This window comes from Phasianus colchicus, chromosome 33, assembly GCF_987193195.1.
Source record: "Phasianus colchicus chromosome 33, bPhaCol1.hap1.1, whole genome shotgun sequence".
NCBI lineage: Eukaryota > Metazoa > Chordata > Aves > Galliformes > Phasianidae > Phasianus > Phasianus colchicus.
Window position 1 is genome coordinate 2,648,112 of NC_143468.1, and position 20,128 is coordinate 2,668,239.

General features: G+C 44.0%; 2 protein-coding genes across 6 annotated transcripts in view; both read left to right on the forward strand.

The window, feature by feature from the left end:
• DIP2B (DIP2 acetate--CoA ligase B (putative)) overlaps positions 1–5,973 on the forward strand; it is a 62,861-nt gene extending 56,888 nt beyond the window's left edge. The window contains exon 37 of one of the 2 annotated variants that reach the window (XM_031609827.2): positions 445–5,973. In XM_031609827.2, coding sequence (XP_031465687.1) covers positions 445–697 — 253 coding nt within the window. In that variant the 3' untranslated portion in view covers positions 698–5,973. The remainder of the gene's footprint in view (positions 1–444) is intronic. The other variant, XM_031609826.2, reaches the window with a different exon arrangement.
• A 228-nt stretch (positions 5,974–6,201) lies between these two features.
• On the forward strand, positions 6,202–19,996 carry ATF1 (activating transcription factor 1). 4 transcript variants are annotated; one of them, XM_031609830.2, is made up of 8 exons: positions 6,202–6,360; positions 10,189–10,302; positions 12,231–12,359; positions 14,146–14,246; positions 15,250–15,380; positions 15,989–16,168; positions 16,264–16,423; positions 17,196–19,996. In XM_031609830.2, the coding sequence occupies exons 2-8, from the start codon at positions 10,195–10,197 to the stop codon at positions 17,338–17,340; spliced, it is 954 nt and encodes a 317-aa protein (XP_031465690.1). In that variant the 5' UTR covers positions 6,202–6,360; positions 10,189–10,194; the 3' UTR covers positions 17,341–19,996. The 4 variants fall into 4 exon arrangements, with proteins under 4 accessions (XP_031465690.1, XP_031465692.1, XP_089984392.1 ...); XM_031609832.2 differs by having other exon boundaries at positions 6,345–6,360; positions 10,189–10,258; XM_090128266.1 differs by lacking the exon at positions 6,202–6,360 and adding an exon at positions 10,399–10,475 and having other exon boundaries at positions 10,196–10,302.
• The last annotated feature ends 132 nt before the right edge of the window (positions 19,997–20,128 follow it).

Genomic DNA, 20,128 nt, shown 5'->3' on the forward strand with positions numbered 1-20,128 from the left:
TAGTGTTTATGTAAGGATGCAGGATTTAATAAGGGGAAAAAAAACCCGTAAACATGGAACATAGACAAAGTGAGATACTTTTTTTTGTGTTACCATCAGCAAGTTGTGTGATCTTGATATGCATCTCCTTTCCCATCCATAGATTAGAATAATACTGGGCTGACTGACTGTGAATCTTGTCTCACAAGCCTTAATTCAAAATAGAAATGACAATTTCCGGTTCTGTGATTATATTTAAGGCAGCAATTAATTCGTCAAATTGATTTGTGTCTGAACTGATGTTTGGCACACTGACACTGGGTATTCATTGGAGTTATGGTACTTGGTAATGCAATGCAAATCAGGTGGTAAATGCTGTCTACGGATAAAAAAGTAGAAACTCTGCATTTTTGTATTTGTGAAAATAACTAGGTTTTCTGTTTGTTTGTTCTTTGTAACTTTCAGTGCTGTATTCACATGGACCAACCTGCTCGTGGTCGTTGTGGAGCTGTGTGGCTGTGAGCAGGAGGCCCTGGATTTAGTTCCTCTGGTTACAAACGTGGTCCTGGAAGAACATTATCTCATTGTGGGAGTGGTGGTGGTAGTTGATCCCGGAGTTATTCCTATCAATTCCAGGGGGGAGAAACAACGGATGCATCTCCGTGACAGTTTTCTAGCTGACCAGTTAGACCCCATATATGTTGCTTATAACATGTAGTGTGTGGGGGAGTGATGCTCAGAAACTTTATGGGTCCACCAAACGACAAAGGGTGGCCGTAGAAATGAAGCTGGTGAAAATTACTAATACTTGATATAAAGTTTGAGATTGCTGCCATATTCCCTTCATCTCATCCTGTGATATTAAGATCACATTAACTACCAATGGAAAAAGGAAATGTGGTAGACAATGGAAAACATTTGTAACGGTTTACTGAAATATTAGCTTTATAGCAAATGCAAAGTTGACAAGCATGTGAGCTACAAAATTCCTAAGGCCTTTACAGTAGTGTTACTTTTTTCATCTGTTGTACATATTTGTATTTTTATCTAATACTGTTTTAGGATTCTCTAAGGGGAGGGTTTATTTAGTTAAGATAATAAACTATTAAGAGGAGGGTCATTGGAGTTCTGCAGTTCCCTACTATATAATGTACTTTGCATCTGTACTGTAGCTATCCATTCTGTGGGATCACACAACTTATTTAAAATTGTGCCATGACCAAATCAATAACTTACGGAATCTAAGAGTTACTTATTCAGATAGATATTTCTTGAATTTAAAAAAGAATTTTGCCTATATTTTAAATATGTAAATATTATTATACATAATTCACTTAGATAGAAAATTAACTTGGGTAATGATGACAGCTGAAGGTAGAAATTAAGGACAAGTAACTTTTGTGGTCCTTAGCATAATTACATTTGGTTAGACAGCTAATGTGAGATACGAAGATCTCACACAAGTTTTCTTCTTTCAGTATGTAGTCTTTTATTGCTGGCCAGAAGCGTGTCGTAGCACATAGAAACCCATGATTTAAAGGCACATCTTCCTAAACGAGGCTGAGATATTTAAAGAGTTGCATTGAATCTGGTAGAAGTCGCAGTGCTAAGTCCAAAATGCTTGACTGCAATGATGCACCGGAGTTACAGTCTCTGCCTCCACTCTGAAACCTCGTGTTTAAAGGAGGAAAAAAATCCTATGGATGAACACGCAGTTAAATTCACTGTTTGTGCAGTTCAGTCATTATTCCAGCCAATTCCCTTGGGGGTATAGCGAGAATCACAGTAGATGAGCTCTGCTGTAAGCTGGGAGATGGTGACCCAGATTCCTTCCAAACGTTCCCTGGAAGCAATTTGATATTTCTGGGGTTTTGGCTGAGAGCAGTTCTACTACTACAGAAAGAGGCACAAAAATGCAGCAGCAGTTCTGGTAAATGCATCGTTAACATTAATATCCCAACCTTCAGAATGCTGTGTTAGCTTTTGCACTGGTCAACATAAAGAAGCAGAAGCTGTAGAGCAGCAGGTCCAAGTTCTTCCTGCTGCCAGGGAGCAACTGCACGCTGGGCTGAAGGGAGAGATGGCATTTAAGCTCTGACTCAGAACGACCTTTTATTCAAGTAATCCTGAATAATATTCTAAATTCCTATGGGTGTTAAGGAAATACGATTTTGGAAGCAATGAGAGTTGATACCACATATTGCAGCAGGGTTTTTTGAGTCAAATACGGTATACAGTGTAAATAAACTTGTTATTAAAATGCTCCTCATTACCTCGTCCCAAATTTGTAGGTGGTTTTTAAAAGGTTTATAGGATGAGCTCTGAAGATCCTGTGGCAGTTATCAGCGTAGAACCCGGCAGATCTGTAAGCAAATCACAGTTTGGTTCTTGAACAACTCCTGATGCATTCTGTTAGCTCTGAGGACAGGAGTTCTGCAACATAGATGGGAAGTTCCGAATATTTTTGGAAAATATTCAGTGCTGAAATAGAAACTGCAAGATTCTGCGGCGCATCTCGAGTTTAGTTGTTTGCAAATGCTTCAGTTTATAAGCACGTGTCAGTTTATTTTTCCCTACCTGCCCCTGTCAAGAGCCAGCATGGCAGATGAACGTTCTGTGGTGTTGTGCTGCTGTGTGGATGTGACAGGTTTTCTGCTGCTGGTGTCTAGTTCCTTACAACATGCATCCTAAAATACCTTCACATGAAGCTGTGTATGTTTGGTTTTAACAAATTGGCCACAGTGTAAGGACAGCAACAGGTGTAACTGTGACTAATACAGTTGGTACTGCAGCTGCTTTTTTCTAGTGTGAAGTGCACTGAAGTTGTTCTTTTTCAGCCAGTGAAGTGGGAGAATCTCCTTGTTTTGCTGTGCACCACTTTCTTTTTGATTTTTCTTGCTCAGCAAAGCGACCTGCAGTGCAGCTTCACTTTGTTGTTGCATATTTCAGGAAAAAAGCAACAAAGGGCCTTTTTTTACTGAGATTAAAGCTTTGGGAAAGTTGTTTTAATAAACCCCTTGTTTGTTCGCAGAAATGGATTTCAAGTACAGATCTAGTATTTTATTTTACTTCCCTTTTTTCTTTTCAGAAATAAAAAGTGGGTATATTAATCTGATCAGAGATTCTCAGTACATGGCAAATTGACTTTGTGAAATGGAATTTTTTTGAATGGCACACCTGACTTTATTTTTTTTCCTCTGGTCTTTATATGGAGAAGTATTTGATAGTTTCTCAAATGTTGGGCTTTTGTCTCACAAGTTTACTGCGTGCTCTTAATCTTTATCTCCTGGTATATTACATTTCTCTGAGAACTAAATTTACAGTCCTGTCCTTAGAACGAGATAACATTCTACTCTTGGTTGCCAGTAAGTGACATATAAAGCTGGCTGGGTTTGATTTCATTGAATGCTTTTGTCTATGTTTGGCGCAGTGAAAAGCAGTGTATTGGAGAGGAAGAAGTATGGAGCTGTGAATCTGGAAACCCTGATTTCTAACTCCAGCTCTGCTAATGACTTGCCACAAGGCCTTCAACAGGTCATTTCACTCCTTCAGTTTCTTCATCTGTAGATGAGGATATTACCTAATCCTTACAACATCCCTGTGAGGTAACTAACTGTACAGCACTAAGTGCTAAGTATTTTTCATTGCTAGCCTCTTTGAGGTCAGGGTCAGTTTGTTCTTCCAAACTGATAAATGATTATTTGATTGTCTTGGGAGGGCTGTCAAGAGATGTGACCATTTCACTTTCAAATGCTTGCTTGGTGTCTTTCCGCATGAGAAGTGAGATATTTAACTTCACTGAGTTTGCAGGGCCGCTGAAGGTTCTGATGTCATGTGTTCAGGTTCAGAGTTGGGTTCTGTTCCATAACTGCTGAATCAAGTGTTGAGTCCCAAGAAGCAGACTTCCCATGCTTGTTTGGCTTTGCAGCTTATCCAGTTGCAGAGGACAAATAATTTCCTCTTGCCATCTGTCGGATTCCAAGCTACCAGCTGCAGTGAAACTTAAACTAGGAATTTTTACCAGTTGGAACTAAAATATTTTGTATGTCTTACTGTTTATGAATACTCCCTAAGCAAAATGTGTTGGGTACAGGTAATTTCGAGTCCTGTTTCGTTAACATTTGCACTGCATCTCTGGTTTAAATAAATGTAATTAAGATGTGTCATACTAACTGTCCTAAAAAGGTTGTAAAAATGATAAATTCTAGCCCTAAATGCAATTTTTCTTTGATTTCTGTCAACCTATTTACCATTGTCAAATTCAGACTACAGCATTATGTAATTATGTAAAAAGTTTTTATTTATTTAAAATTAGATTAGATATACATTTTTAAATTTAACATCTGGCTGGACAGTGTTCCATTAACGCATTGATTGTGTTTCCTTTGTCTTGTGTTAATAAATATTGATGCCTGATTGCTCGTTTAGTTCTTTATCTGCTGTTTCCCTGAAGGATTTTGTAAAGAACCAAGATTGTTTCGCCCATGAAAGGGAGAACTGGTATTTTTGCTTATGTTATTTCACATAGAAATACACGAGACCTGAGCCTGTGAATAGCTGAGCTCCCTGCACTCCCATGGCAATTCCCATCAGGATTTGGGGCTTTCTCTTCACTGGAAGAACAAAGCAATTGTGTAAGGCTCCATAGTGAGCTGATGAGATGTGCTCTGGTGGCACGTGGGATTGATCTAGAATTTCAGCTGCCAAAAACAAACAGTGGAATTTTTTAATCAAGATTTACTTAACATCTACGAGTGTTTTAAGATACAGTTTATTAGCAGTGAGGATGTAATTATGATCATCTAACAGCAGCTACCATTGATGTACGTGCCTGTTAGTGGTTCTGTGGCTCTGGGTAAGAATACACAAACACATTATTTACTACAAATGCCAATTTTACAGTGGTTTCTCCTGTGCACATTTCATTTTCGGTAAGTCTTTATTAATACTGGGAAACCTCTAAAGGAAAAATGAAAGACAGAAAAAAAAAAAAATCTTAGAATTGTTCAATTAATGAAGCTGAAATAGCCAATAAATCTTTTCATAAATGTTAGATTTGAGTGATCAGATTTCTTGGGTGTCTGAAGATTCTTGTTTCGGTTGCCACAGCTGTGGCTCAGGCATGTTATGAGGTGCCTTAACCTCCCAGTACAACCTCCAGGTGTGGGTAAAACATTGAGAACGTCAAGCTTTTGCTGCGGAGAGCGTTACAACCTTCTCCATGCCCACATCGACTCCTGGCTGGGGGGTTTGGTTGAGTTCTGTGGGTGTTTCTGATGGGGTGCATCGTAACAAAGCGAAGCGGCGGTGCTTACAGGGAAACTGAAGGTTGGAGCCTGGCCCCAGCACCCCGACCCTGGGAGCAGGGAATTCCTGGGCGTTCTCCTGGCCTCCTGCGATATCCGATGGCATGGGCAGGTGCTGGTGTCACCTATTCAACGGCTGTGATCCCTGGCATCCATCTGATAAGGAGCTTCTCTACAAGGCTTTCATATTCCACCAAAGCTTTGATCAGAAACCTTTTAACGCTGCTTTTTACGCTTGGTGCTGGGACAGCAGTTAGAAACACTGAAAATCACCGGAGGCGCTTCCAGGGGCGATCAGAGAATGGAATTTCCTTTATGTGCTGTGAGAATTACTGTGAAAAGCCATTACTACCCCACAGCCTTTTGTCTTGATGACCACTGCGAGCAGCAGAGGGAAAACCCTAAAATCACCCCGGGGTGCTCAAAATCCTCCCTGCTCGTGGACGTTTGACCTTAGTTAAGGCTAAAAGTGCCTGAAATTCCCTTTCAGTAACAGAACTGCTCTTAATAAATAAAAAAATCAGCCAGAAATTACAGGGCAAAGGTCTGCGTTCTACAATACGTCATTCTCTCTTAACGGGCCTTTTGCTGTGGTGAAAGCCAGCGCCGCTGCTCTTTTGTGCTTTATTTTACGCCTGAATTTGTACAGTTAGCTGAAAATAAACGAAAGGTTTGATTCGTTTTCGCGAGGCGAACGCTGCCCCGACGCGCTGTGGAGAAGAAGGCCGCGCCCGGCCCTGCGCGCGCCACCTCAGCCGCCTTCCCGCCCTCGGGCCGCGGCGGCGCTCTGCCTCCTCCTCTCTATGGTCCCCGTCCTCGGGAACAGTCGGATGTGGGCGGTGCCAGAGCGGCGCTCTAGCCCCCGCCTCCGGGGCTCTGCGCTGTGAGAACTCTATGGTGGGGATTTCTAGGCGAGGCCTCCGTGGAGACTCTATGGTCGCAGCCCGCCCACCCCGAGCGTCCCGCGCGGGCCCTCCGTGTTTACGATGCCGCCGGCGCCGCTTTCCTGAGGCGGAGACGGGCGCTGCGGCTCTCCCCACGCGCGGCCACCGGCGAGGCCTGGAGGGCCTCTGAGGTACGAACGGGTGAAGGAGGCCGCCCCCTCCCCGCCGCCCCGCCCCGCCCCCGCCGGGCCCGGTGAGGCGCTCCCGCCGCCCCTGGGCCTAGGCCAGGCCGCGCCGCTCCCCTCCGCGCCGGCCGTGGGGTGCGGCCTAGGCCCGCTCCAGGCGCTGAGGCCCCACGGGCGCCGCCTGAGGGCTCGCCCCGCTGCGGGCTCGGGGAGCGCGGAGGGCCCGAGCTGCTGGGCGGCCTCTCCCCATGGGGCTCCGCGGGGCGGAGGCGGCGGTGCTGTAGCGCTGCTGTAGCGCTGAGGCCGGACGCGCGTTTCCATCCGCTTTGTGCCCCGCAGCCCCCGGGCCGCTTCCAGGTGGCCGTGCGGTGTCGTTTCGTAACGATCTCGGCGACGTTTTCCCTCTCACAAATCCCGAGGTCCCCGCGGGGCCGTCCGTCCGTCCGCTCCGAGGCTGCGGGGTTTTGTTTCTCGTGCTCCGAGCGCTGCTGAGGCAGAAACGGGGGGCAGAATGGATGGAAACACGCGTGGAAAATCCTGCCGGAGCTGTGAGGAGCAGTCGGTGCGGTGCAGAACGCACCCAGGGCTGTGAGCCGAGCGGGCAGTTCTGAGTCGGGGCTCCTCCTGGCTGAGTGCACGGGATGTGCTGTCCTTCACTGCTTTCGGTGGTTCCTGGAGAAAGAATTGCTGCTCTGTCCGTGTTCTGGGTGAAAAATGCTTTCCTAAAGCGTCTTCATAGGGTGAAGCAGAAAGCATTGTAGCAACAAACATGTGCTTGTTAGGACGGCGCATTTTGAGGCATTAGGGAATCCAAAATTTCAGCAGGTGGTGGAGTGGATTTTCACCAAATGGTTGAAATTATTTTCTGTGATTATATCCACCCATATTTGATTATTAACAGAATCACAGAAAGGGTTGGAAGGGAGCTCAAGGATCACGAAGCTCCAACCCCCTGCCACATGCAGGGCCACCAACCTCCACGTTTCACAGCATCCCAGGCTGCCCAGGGCCTCACATCCAACCTTGCCTTGAACACCTCCAGGGATGAACGGGCATCCACAGCCTCTCTGGGCAGCTGTTCCAGCACCTCACCACTCTCATAGCAAAGAACTTCTCCCTGGCATCCAACCTCAATCTTCCCTCCTTCAGCTTCAAACCATTTCCCCTTGTCCTGCTGTTATCTACCCTTTCAAAGAGTTGACTCCACGCTTAGCATTTGAAGAGAAAACTCAGTCCGCTGTTCTCTGAATTCTGACTTTATAGAGTCTTTAAAGAATCAGTCCCTCTTACAGCATTTCAATACTGAGGTATAATCTAGGCCTTCCACCTGTTAGATTTAAGAAGGTGGGTTCTGATGATCCCACGCTGCAGCTCGCAGTGCTCTGCCTTATGCACAACTTTTGTATTCCGTGTTTTCATTTCTTGTCCCACAGTTGTGCTTTGGGACTCCATCTGAGGCAACGAATCCAAACTCACTTCTGAAGTGGAATTGGAAGTGGTGGCAGTCGCTTCTCAGAACTTTTCAAACAAATCCATTCTTTGTAGTGTTGCCGTTGCAGCATCCTTTCACGTAATCATTGAAGTGATTGTGAGCTGCACAGAGGTTTTGCTCTGAAAAGCATCAACCTTGCCCATCTAATGATAAAAAGTGGTTTTCACACAGAGTGCTACAAGTTCAGGTGTACCCTTCTATGTCCCCTCATGGTGGAACTCTCAGTGACAAAACTCTTCCTTCACCCCAAAACTGTGCAGCCAGTTCTGATAAATGCACGTTCTGTTGTTGCTGGAGGCAGCTGTAGCTGCGCTGCCAAGGCTGCAGCCCTCCTATCTCCCATCTTCAGTACTTCTCTTCTGAGCTGAGCGCTTCAGGTTGAGGTTTTTCACTGGAACTGAATTTCTGAGAGCTGAGAGATGGCAATCAGCATTCCAGGTGTTCACCAGAGGCCCTTCCAGTGCCAAGTTCCTGGTTTTCCAGGTGCGTGGGTTGTTGTGGCAAGGCAGAGGCACATCAGGCAGTGTGCAGAGCCCAACAGCGGAGGGTAGCATCCCATGGAGGGTATAAAATGCAAGAATAACTTTCACCATATGAAATTTGTCTGCCAAATTTTACCAAAATTGATGGATGTTGGCTGAACCTTTAATTGATTTCTTGAACTTGAGAAAATGCATTTGTAATGGGAAATATTTTGTTTTCTTTATTCCTGTAAGTACAACTTCACACCTCTCTGAGAAAGATCAGCAAAGGTTTCTGTGCTCTCTCCCCAGTTTGTTTATTTTGAGTGGTTTTCTATCAGTTTCATTGTTTCTTGCAGTCAGTTTTGCTGCTGTTGCGAGTTTTCAAGGGACAGCCAAGCAGAGACAAGCAGTAAAAGAGTGGGGGAAGCGGGGAATGTGGTTTAGCACTACAGAAATGAATGGGTTATTTCTGCAGCACTGGAAATTTATGTTAGTTTTTTGCTGTTGGCTGGATTTCAGTTTGACAGTGCCCTGTTTACTGGTGACATTTGGTACGTATCTCCTTTTGCCCAGGTGCAAAATGCAGATTTTCCTTGGTAAAGCTGCGATGGGTGCAGTTCATTCTGCTCTCTGTTCTTTGTAGCTTTGAGATGTTTGAATGCCTTCACTTCTCTATTTTATCTCCTTAAAAACAAAGCCAGACGGCCCCTGAGATGCTGAAGTGAGCTCTGCAGCAGCAGCAATGGGAGAAGGGAGTGCATGGGGCTGCTTGGGTGCAGCTCAAGCACTGCTCCCACAGACCCACTCTGCAATTCAGCCTTCCTCGTGCTGCTGCAGCTGAAGCACTGGGCGAATTGCTGTGTTACTGGACTGGCGAATTGCTGGGAAGCTGGACTGGGTGTTTGAGGGTGTTTGTCCCGCACTGTGAAGGACACAGCTTCGTGTAGCACCAAAGCATTGCCCTCTCCTCACTTATCCCTCCATAAAGCCCAAGTTGGAGGGACTTCCTGAGGAGTTCTGCCCTGGGACTCCTCATTGCGTGAACAAACGCTGCTCCTGGTGCGTGCTGACTTTTTACCCTCTGAGTAAACGTCAGGCTGAGAGAGCTGTGGTTTATCTCAGTAGGGAAAAATCAATGACTCACATTTCCACAGAAAGAAATGTAATTTCCAGTCTCATAGCAACTGTCCTCTCAACAGTTTGAAACCTTCTGTGACAAAATGTTTAACGCTCACCGATCATCTCTTACTGCTCCCGGCTGGTCCACCCACTCACCCCACCCAACAGCATGCGTTTTTACATCGCCGTATCCCCCAACATTGGGAGGGCTTTGCTGTCAGGTCGTGTTGAACAGTTAAATATAAGATCTTGGAGATGAGAGAAGCGTTACTTGGTTTGTTATGCGGAGACCAATTTACTCTCGCGGGGTTTCAAACTCAGCTCTGTGTTCTTTGAATTCCTGATTTGTGTTTATGTACCTTCAGCTGCTGGAAGATGGATTTGGCTGCGAGCTCGGCGAAGCGTTGGGGAAATCATTTTATTTAAGAGCTGCTTTGTTTAGGTTTTCTTCCCACATCTCGTGATCTGATGGTGCATTTTCACCAAAACTCAGGATATTCGGTAAACGTATTTAACAGCAAAGTTCAGCACTGGGCCTGAGGCGGTGCCAGCGATCAGAACTCAGCCGTGTTGGGCCATCACAGACACTGCTTTGTGCTGCTCTGAGGCCTGGGGAGGCGGCGTGCTAATTGAACAAATTAAAAAGGTGCAAGTGAGGCTAAAAGCACCACGCGCTGAGACTTTCTGAAGCATCGCTCGGGCTCCCACCTCCTGTTCCGAGTTATTGTTAACCAATTTAACTTGTTCCTTCTCTCGTAGCTGATTATGGAAGAGGTGCACAAGAGCAGCAGCAGCTCCGTGCCGCCTTCCCAGCCCTCGGCCGCACAAGGTACAGCACTGCAGGCAGCTCAGCTCTCTCATATTGCTCAACAGGTAAAGCCTGGGCCAAACCTCGGCAAACGTTTGAGGTGCTTAAGAGCCATGGTTTTTTCACACATGCTACAAACTGTATTAATTCTTGAATTTTAGAAACACTTGGAGAAGGAAAAAACGAGAGAAGGTTGAGAGAAATATACATATTGATGGACAGCACAATTAATAAAAGGGTGTGTATTCAGAAGACCAAAATTAATGTCATGCGAGCGAGATGGGCAGATGCAGCCCAACAGTTGGGTTGGGTGGAATGTGCTCTGACACGGCCAGCAGCCTGACTTGCAGGAGCTGCTCGGTAACGAATCAAGGGCCTGACTTTCATTTTTTTTCAGAAGAAGCATTTGCAGCTCCTTTTGTAGCAATGGCAGTTCTGGGTGCTCAGCACCATGGAAACACTTGGATTTTAGCCCAACATGAATATATTTAATGTGATAAAGCGTATGGAGTTGGAAATTTGACATAGTTTCCTGGAGGTAACATCACATTCAAAGCTCTAACCTGACTTCCTCGTGATTCAAATGTCTGCATCTGAAGCACCTTTCTCTAGGTAAAGTCTGCTCCCGCTGCCCTGCAGCACTCTTGTGAACCAATGTTTTGCAGCTTGTCCGCTGTGTACTCTATGGAAGTGTTTTAAATTTGATGCAAAACTTGGATAACTGCATGAGTCAAAGACTGCAGAGCTCCAGCAGGCGTCCTGCTGTTGGTCTGCAGTGGGCTGATCTTTGGATCTGGTTTTACATAAGGATGCCAGTGCAACTTGATATTGTGATGCTCTACAGGTAGTATTAAATGCAAAGTTATCAGCGTGAGTTGTAGTGATTCCTTCATCTTGTCACACATTGCAGATTAATAAAACTGGTGGAGAAGTGTGATGAGGAAACTTGTGCATCTGCATGTGTAACGTGATGAATTTCAAGCACAAAGGCTCGTGCAAAATCCACACAGAAATCCACTGCAGACCTAATAGAATGTGATTTATTTTACAGTCTTTTATACAGGAGCAGCAGCAGTAATTAAGTTTTGCCAATTAAGCCTAGATTTCAGCTACAACATTATTTGAAATCGATAGTTGCAAAACATTAAGGAGCAAAATATTTGAAAGAGATGCCGTAATTTTTACTTGGAAAAATCTGCTCTTTGCTCTGCTTGCTTGGCCAGAGCTCGTGTTCCTTGCCTCATTTCTTTACTCTCATGGCCGATACCTTTCATACCACCCTTCTGCCTTGCCTTTCCAAGTAGATCATTCAGCTTCTGCTGTGCTCTGCTCCTGTCAGTTCTTATCTTGGAAATCTTTGCACAATGGCTTCATTACATTGCTTAAGAGAGGGCAAGAAGCCCGATGTGCACATGAGTCGTGCCTCCTTCTGCATTGCTTTGGTGCTGTTGGTTTGATCTCAGCCCTGGGACTTGTTGATGGTTTTGTCTGGGTTTAGATTTCAGTGCCCCAAACTCCTACTGACTTTGGTGGGAATCGGAGTGCTCATATTTCTGCTTACGAGTCGCCCTTGAGATGGAATCTAACCTTTAACAAAGGTGAAGGGCTGTAAATGTGGGCCTTTAACTGGGAACACTGATGGAGAAATATGGGAGCAGTTGTGCTCTGCTCTCCTCAGCATTGTGGTTCTGAGGAATTCTGCTCTGTTGTCCTTCATTTAGGACAACCTGTATTTAAGTTGCAGCACTTTAATCATTTGCTCATCGTGCATATTTGATTTTCTGCCTCACCTGAGGCAAATAAGTAACAGTTTCAGCCTTTTCATATGCAGATATATACCTGAAAAATGCACATCTTTGAAGGATAACTTCTGGGGCTTAACTTAAAAGAAGCTTCTGCTGATGCATGTTCTCCTCTCGCTTTCCTTCATGTGTTCACGTGTTCTGACTGCTGCAGAAGCTGTGCTTTGTTCACGATCTCTGATTTGTTGCAGATGTCTCTGCGAGGTCCTGCTCCTCTGACAGTTGTTCAGCTTCCTGGAGAGCAAGTCCAGGTCCAGGGAGTGATTCAGACAGCACAGTCCTCTTCTGTAATCCACTCACCCCAGGTGCAGACAGTGCAGGTAACCACAAAGTGTCTGTTGAATAACCAAGAATCCTGTTCTGCAGTGCACAAGAAGACTTGTAAAGGCTTGTCTGATGCAGCTCAGTCTGCTAAGTATCTGTGAGAGATAGGGAGAGTGCAGTGAAAGGGTGATGGGAATGCATCATTCTTACTGAATATTTAAGGTAGAAGTTATTTGTAGCGCTAAAGTTGTCACTGAAATTAAACTGTTTGATATTACCTCCCTTTATAAAAAAAGAAACCAAAGACAAACCAAACCACAACTTTCTAACTGATGCTCTTAGCTGACATGCAACCAGCATACTACAATAATTCAGTAAGGAGAGCACAGAATAACCCAGTGAAGAAAATGTGTCCTTGGAAAAGGCAGACCTGAGTGATGGTGGGGGAGCTGGTGGTTGCTCACCACGTGTGCTATGACTCCATTTCTGTGGTACCCAACTGCTCTGCTTGCTTACTCACTCGCCATGTGATTTTTGCTCAAGCCACTTCAGAGAGGTGCCCTGGGGAGCGACAGCTGAGTCTTTTACAGCTCCATTCAGTTCTTGGCTGCAGAGCCCTCTGGGCAGCAAGGCACTGAAGTTACACTGTGAAATAACTGCAGCAATCCACCAAGTGAGTGGAAGAGCTGTGCTGAAACACTCCTTGGTTACTCATCTTTTTAGCTGTGCTTATCTATTCATGTGACATTCAACTGATAAACCATAAGAAGAAAACCACTGACACTTCTTCAGCTACCATTGTTGCTATAACTGATAGTGGAAAAGAAAACACATTTCACCATGCTGAAAACAGCTCAGCACCTGATTTGCTGGGTTGTCTGGAGCCCCCTTCCTGTTATATTCTGACTGCAGGGTCCCCACTGAAGGTACCCTTGTGTTTTTGGGTAATTTATGAGCATTGTGGCCTTGTTGCTCAGAGGGAAAAAAGTCATATGTGAGCAACGTGGGCTTTTTTTTTCAAGTGTTGATAGTAGGTTGTGCTTCTTATCTCTGAGGCAGTGGCAGCAGTTAAGTGAGAGAAGCTTTTCTCAGAGCTGTGTGCATTCTTGTTGCTGGCACACAGATAAGTACAAATACGTGTTTTGTTAGCTTGTATTTAATAAGGAGCTTCAAGGAAAGGAATAACACTTGGCAGCTGGCTGAGAACACAGTGGGACAAGGCTGGAGATAATACTTTGCATATTTACTCCCTGATATGCTTCTGCCTTAAATATTATTCTCACTTGGTTCTCATCTTCTGGCCACCAAAACATGCTGCTTGTCTCTCTGCAGAAAACATTTATTTCATGTGTTTGTACATAAATGGTGTTCCTGTTTCTGTTCCCTCAGACTCCTCAGACAAATTCATCTGTGGGAGCAGTGTACCTCTGCAGGCCGCATCAGCTGTTTAGGTAGTTGGGTTTGTAAGAGTTTTATTTGTATTTCTTCAAATTGTTTTAGAATTTCTGGTTGGATTAATCCTGCAGTCATAGAACAATTGGCTTCAGGTGGTGGAAGTTTGTGAGTTTATGATAGGAGAATCTCCTGAGTTTTATTTTTATAGGGAGTTGATAGGTTTGCATCCTTTGCTTTTACAGTGAAAATGTTGTTTGACTGAAACAGAACTGCCAGAAATTAGATAGCACTGAGTCTAGAAATCCACCGTTTTTTCTTCCTCTGTGTAATCAGCTGCATTTGTGTCATTTTCATGCTGCTGTAGCTCATATAAAACTAACACGTGTGATCTGTTCTGCATTTCTGTTATGTAGCATACAGGTTAACTACATGGGATGTGTTTTTTAGGTATCTTCTTTGTCTGAGAGCGAGGATTCTCAGGACTCATCAGACAGCATAGGCTCTACTCAGAAAGCTCGGGGGATCTTAGCACGTCGTCCATCTTATCGGTAAGTGCTGCACACACTATTTTGTGCTGTTACTTGAATCCAAAAGAGCAGCTTCTTCTGACAGCTTTCTCTGTTCCATCGACCCCTGCGTTGTTTTCCTCCTTTTGAAACATGGGTTGGATCTGCTCGTGCACTGCACAAGTTGAGGATGCCACGTGAGCAATCGTTTGCTGCAGGGAAACTTTGACTTAACGGACTGGAGGTTGACTTGGAGGTGATGTGGCCCAGGGAAAATTGTTTATCAGCTCTAATTTCACTCTGTGATGTCATAAATGCAGGGAACAAGTAAGCAGTCTCACTGTGTGCTGACAGAGCAAAAGATCTTACTTAAAACTTTTCTGAAATAACTTTCTGGTTACTTTTCCTTTCTCGTTTATTCAGACATTAGACAGAGCAAACTGGTTTTAACTGGGTATCCAAGGTTTGTTCTTGAGAGAACTGAGTATCAAGTTGTAACTCAGAAAAATCCCTTCCTAGGCCAGCTATAAACCCCTGGAAAAATGTTTGTGGTGGAAACTCTGATGCAGGATTGTACTGAAATGAAGTGATGCAGCTGCAGTACAAGACAGACTTCAGTACGAAGTGTTTTGGCACACTGGAGATAACTGAAATTTACTCTGGGTGGTGCAGGTTCTCACTGCAGGTTTACCAGTCCAAGGATTTCAGGCTTTTAGAGGATAATTACTGAAAACGTGGGATTTGCACTGACCTGCACATACAGATCTCTTATAAATCAGTAACTGTCTTGAATTGCTTTTAACACATGAAATGGTTCAAATAATTAAATAAAAAACCTAGAATGTAAAACTACAGAAATGTAATTACAGAAGGAGTTGGACACAGTCACCTCATGCAAAATTCTGGTAATCCTCAAACTCTTTTCTATCAAAAAATCAGTGATCATTTCTGCAATGCAAAATAGGAATAGTAGTTGGCAACTATTACTGCTCTAATTTGTGATCTCTGCCTGCTGTTACAGCTGATAAACTCTTCTTTTTCATAGAAAAATTTTGAAAGATCTCTCTTCTGAAGATACACGGGATAGAAAAGGAGATGAAGAAAGTCCTGGGGTCTCCACTGTTACGTCCATGTCTGTTCCCACACCCATCTACCAGACAAGCACTGGACAGTACAGTATGTTGTACAAAACGTGTGCCTACCTGCATAGATTTCTGCTAAACTTACAGTAAAATACAGATCTGTTTCTTTTACATTTGAGACTAAGATGAAATTCAGAAGGTTTGGTTATTTATCTAATAGTTAATAACATTAGTACTGTTTCGTATCTGAAATTAGACAGGTGTCTAAAGGCTCCAGATAAACTCTGCTTTATTATCTTAATTTTTGCACATCCAGACAAGGCATTCAAAGGATGTTTTTATGAAGCACAGAACAGTCTGTTAGATTTAGTCCAAAAGGTGTGATTGGGTACCACTGAATACCTGAGATCTGCACTGAAAGGCTCTTTGTGGGCCGCAGAAGAATGCCTGGAGGACCTCCTGTCCCCCTGTTCTGTGGCCTTGGTGTTCATATCACAGAATCACACGTTGCTGTTTCTCACTTCTTTTCCCCCTTGGCCCCAGAGATGGGTTCATTAAAAGCCTTTTGAAATTAGCAGTGCTTTTCAGCAGTGGGTTGAGATACAGATTTGCCGACTGGAAGAGATGTACATTCTGCAGCCTCATCTGTGTTTTATAATGTACAGTGACAGATATTTTCTTGCATGTCCCTTTCTCTTTAAGTTGCCATTGCTGCAAATGGATTGCAGCTGGCCAGTGCTGGTGCTGATGGAGTGCAAGGCCTGCAGACTTTAACCATGACGAATGCTGGCGGGACTCAGCCTGGGACGACAATCCTGCAGTATGCACAGACATCAGATGGCCAGCAGATACTCGTACCCAGCAACCAGGTGGTAGTGCAGAGTGAGTATGGGATCGGTTACAAGTGCTGATCAGTAACACAGGTGTGTTTTGGTAACGCTGCCACATTTTGACGTGTTATGCTGTGACCACCACAGCTGCATCAGGAGACATGCAGACCTACCAGATCCGCACCACGCCGACCACCACGTCCCTCCCCCAAACCGTGGTCATGACATCTCCTGTCACCCTGACATCACAGTCCAGTAAGACAGACGATCCGCAGCTGAAACGAGAGATAAGGCTGATGAAGAACAGGTATGTGAGTGCACTTGGGCTGCCTTGATTGTGCTGAGGTCACAGAATCACAGTATGTCAAGGATTGGAAGGGACCTTGAAAGATCACACAGACCAGCCCCCCTGGTCTGTGTGACCCAGATCAGGTCACACAGGAGTGCATCCAGGCAGGTTCTGAATGTCTCCACAGAAGGAGACCCCACGGCCTCTTTGGGCAGCCTGTTCAGTGCTCTGTTACCCTCACCATGAAGCTTTTTCTCATGTTTTTGTGGAACCTCCTATGTTCCAGCTCACACCCATTGCCCCTTGTCTTACCATGGGATGTCACTGAGAAGAGCCTGGCTCCATCCTCCTGACACTCACCCTTTACGTATTTATAAACATTAGTGAAGTCTCCCATCAGTCTCCTCGAAGCTAAAGAGACCCAGCTCCCTCAGCCTTTTCTCATCAGGGTAGATGTGCCTTCAGAGGACAGGGATCAGTCATGTAGGCTAACACTGCTGCCATCAGTGTGGTGTGCTGCAAACGGTGACCAAAAATTGGAAATTTTGATCAAAATGTGCCATGTGCTCTGTCTGTCCCACACCATCTAAAGAAAACAGGTTTTTTTTCCCTGCAGATTGATATGTCTTACCAGGTACTGCTCAGTGTCATGCTTTCCACCTGTGGTGGTGCAGCTTTTTGTTTGTTTTGTTCATGATTTCACTTCCCTCCTCGTGTTGGTCAGTATTGTAACACTGGTAAAAGAGACGAATCTCAGATAAACAACAATGACTTCTGTTCTGTATTGCAGAGAAGCTGCTCGAGAGTGCCGTAGGAAGAAGAAGGAATATGTGAAATGTCTGGAGAACCGAGTTGCAGTCCTGGAAAACCAGAACAAAACTCTAATTGAAGAGCTAAAAACTTTGAAAGATCTTTACTGTCATAAAAGCGTGTAAGAAAAAGGAGGTAAAACTTTGGTGGACTGTTGAAATTTCAGAGGAGAATTTTTTTTTTTATACTGAATTTTTTAACTAGATGAAAGGTCAAAAGTGAAACTTTTCTACCTAGATTTCACAACCTAAAGACTGTATAGATTTTATTTACAACGTGTTGGTGACAAAGTACAAAAAGGAGATGAGAAAACCTCACCACAATTCCTGCTGGCACAACTGGAAACGTTACATACAGCCAAGATTGCATCTACAACAAAAGGATATTGGCATTTTACCAGGCAGGTGATCAGAATTTCTCTGGCAGTTTTTACCTCTTGTAATGGGGACAATATTTGGTTTCAATTAAAACGTGGATGGAATGGAATCCTTGCCATAGTTAACATTGTTAGTAACATTTATAACCAGTGTATGTTTTGATTTCTTAACTCTTTCAATCCTTGCTCTTCCTTTCAGTTATCTGTATGTAAATATTTTAATTTGAACCTGTAAGTTGCTATTTACAGGTGCAGGTGATAAGAAGCTAATCCTGTGCTCGGGGCGTAAATTATGTTTCCTCTTTTTCAGCTGACAGTTTTACAGGTTTTTCTTTTTGTTTTTTTGTTTTTTTGTGTTTTTTTTTCCTTCAATGTTTGCTGTGTTTATCAAATTAGGAAAGGATCTGCAGAAAGCAGCGAGAGGAGCAGCCCTGAAAATGCCTGGGGTGCATGGATTGGTGTTGAATTCAGAGAGCTCAACACATGCAATTGTTTTAAAGCACAGTTTGGTAGAATAAGGAATGGTGCACAGAAGTTTCTGGAGGATGATTTCACAATGGTTTGTTTTTAGTTGCTGGGCACAATAGGCATCTATAATGGAACAAGAAATGGTGTGCTGATTATCTATACAATTAAATATGCACTGTTTATTCTGTCTGGAGATTCTACTGTGCTTTGGGACGTAAACCAAATAGAAGTACGATAAAGCAGAGAACAGAAGAAAATACCAAAGGGTTTCATGAGGTTCTATGGTTTGTATGCTGAAAGTGGTGCGAAACTTCTGGACTAATTTTGTAAAGTAGGTGATATTTTGCAAAGTAATGGTATCTTTGTAAGAAAATACTCTATTGAAAACAGGTAGATGGTCGGTATATTTTGTAGCTGAATTGTGATCTTTACAAGTTCCGAAATTAAGTTTATATACGTATTTTGACAGTTTATATATTTCATTTTAGTAAACAAATGGAATATTTTGTGAACCAGATTTTCAAGCATATATTTTTATGGATAGCACAAAGTCAAATGAGATCCTCTTTGGTGTAGGAGATATTTGAATTAATTTTATATGTCTGTAGGCAACTTACAGAAGAAATGGATCCTGGGTTAAAAAATGAATCGGGGCTTTTTTCCCTACATTGATAATATCTGCACATTAGATCTGATTGCTCTCACAGATTCTGGTTGGTATCACTTTGATTTGTTTCAGGCAGAGTTTGATGTGACCAGGGCTTTCTGGGTTTTAAAATTCATGTGGGCAGCACTGGGAGTCCTCCTCACCCCCAGAGCTCCCTCCAACCTCAGCTGTTCTGCCATTCTGTGACACAGACAAACGCGTGCGCAGTGCTTCTTGCATGATGCATAAATGCACTATTCTCCACAGTTAGGATTGAATCCTGCTTCCAGAGCTGTCAGCAGGAATTGCACTATGGGCTACGCTGTGCAGAAGGTGTTAGAGCTACGTGTGTGTGCTGTGCTAGCTCGGACCTGGATGAAGTTAGGAGATGTGCTCATTCCCCGGGTGTGTACTGCTTTCCCTGTGGTCACTTTTTGTTTTATTCATTTTGAACTCATGGGTTTCTGAGCAAGCAGAGCTCTTGCAAGTGCTGTGAGAGAGACTGCACTCCACAGTCCCACTGTTAGCAGGCTATAGAAACATTTTTGTTCCAGACTTTCTGAATAGAACGCGCCCATCATCCACATTTCCTTTAGGCCAGACTGGAGCGTACACTCGTGTTCTCAGTCATGTCAGACACAAAAAGAATGCTTTTGTTGCACATCAGCCATAACGAGCAATGCTGAGAAAGCCATTAGATGAGTAAATTGCTCCTGGAGAGTGCTCGGCACCTCCAAAATTGGACTGTCACTGTCTGCCATCAGTGTGTGTACACTTCAGAGGGACTGATCTGCAGTGCTGGGACTGGTGTGGCAGCTCCTCTGTGCAGTATCCTCATCCTCACTGCGTGCTGTCGTTCCTTTACCTTCTTTTGTAATACGGAATCATCATAATAAAAGAAGTCATCACATGTTAAGACTGTACAAAAAATGGTGGCCAATTCTTTCTGTATTTCAGCGAGTGGAGCAAATACAGAGTGCTGCCAGGCATAACGTTAGGCAGTGCTTATCCTCTTTTGGAAAGAGCAGCTGGATTTTGCATCATGGAGGTATTCACCAGTAACATGGGTTTGCTCTTTAAGTAATCACTCATCACAAAGTACTGATTTTGGATTTACTTCAAAGAGAGAGAACAAAATTCGTATCCTGAGAGTGAGAAGTGTAGTACCAAACACTGCTCTGCTGTTTTGTTCCAAACCAACGTATGTGCTTTATATGAACTGTAAATATTTGTCAAAACAATTAGATGGTTGCAGATTTTGACCTTGGTAAATAAAGTCGCCAAAAGATAACTGATGTTCCTTATTTCTTGTCCGACTTGCTTTTACTTAACACAGGACTGCAGCAGCTCTGAATGTCTGTCCTGTGTAGCATGGGGTCAGAAAGCAGTGTGTGATGATGGAGCAACACCAGAGATCTCTTCC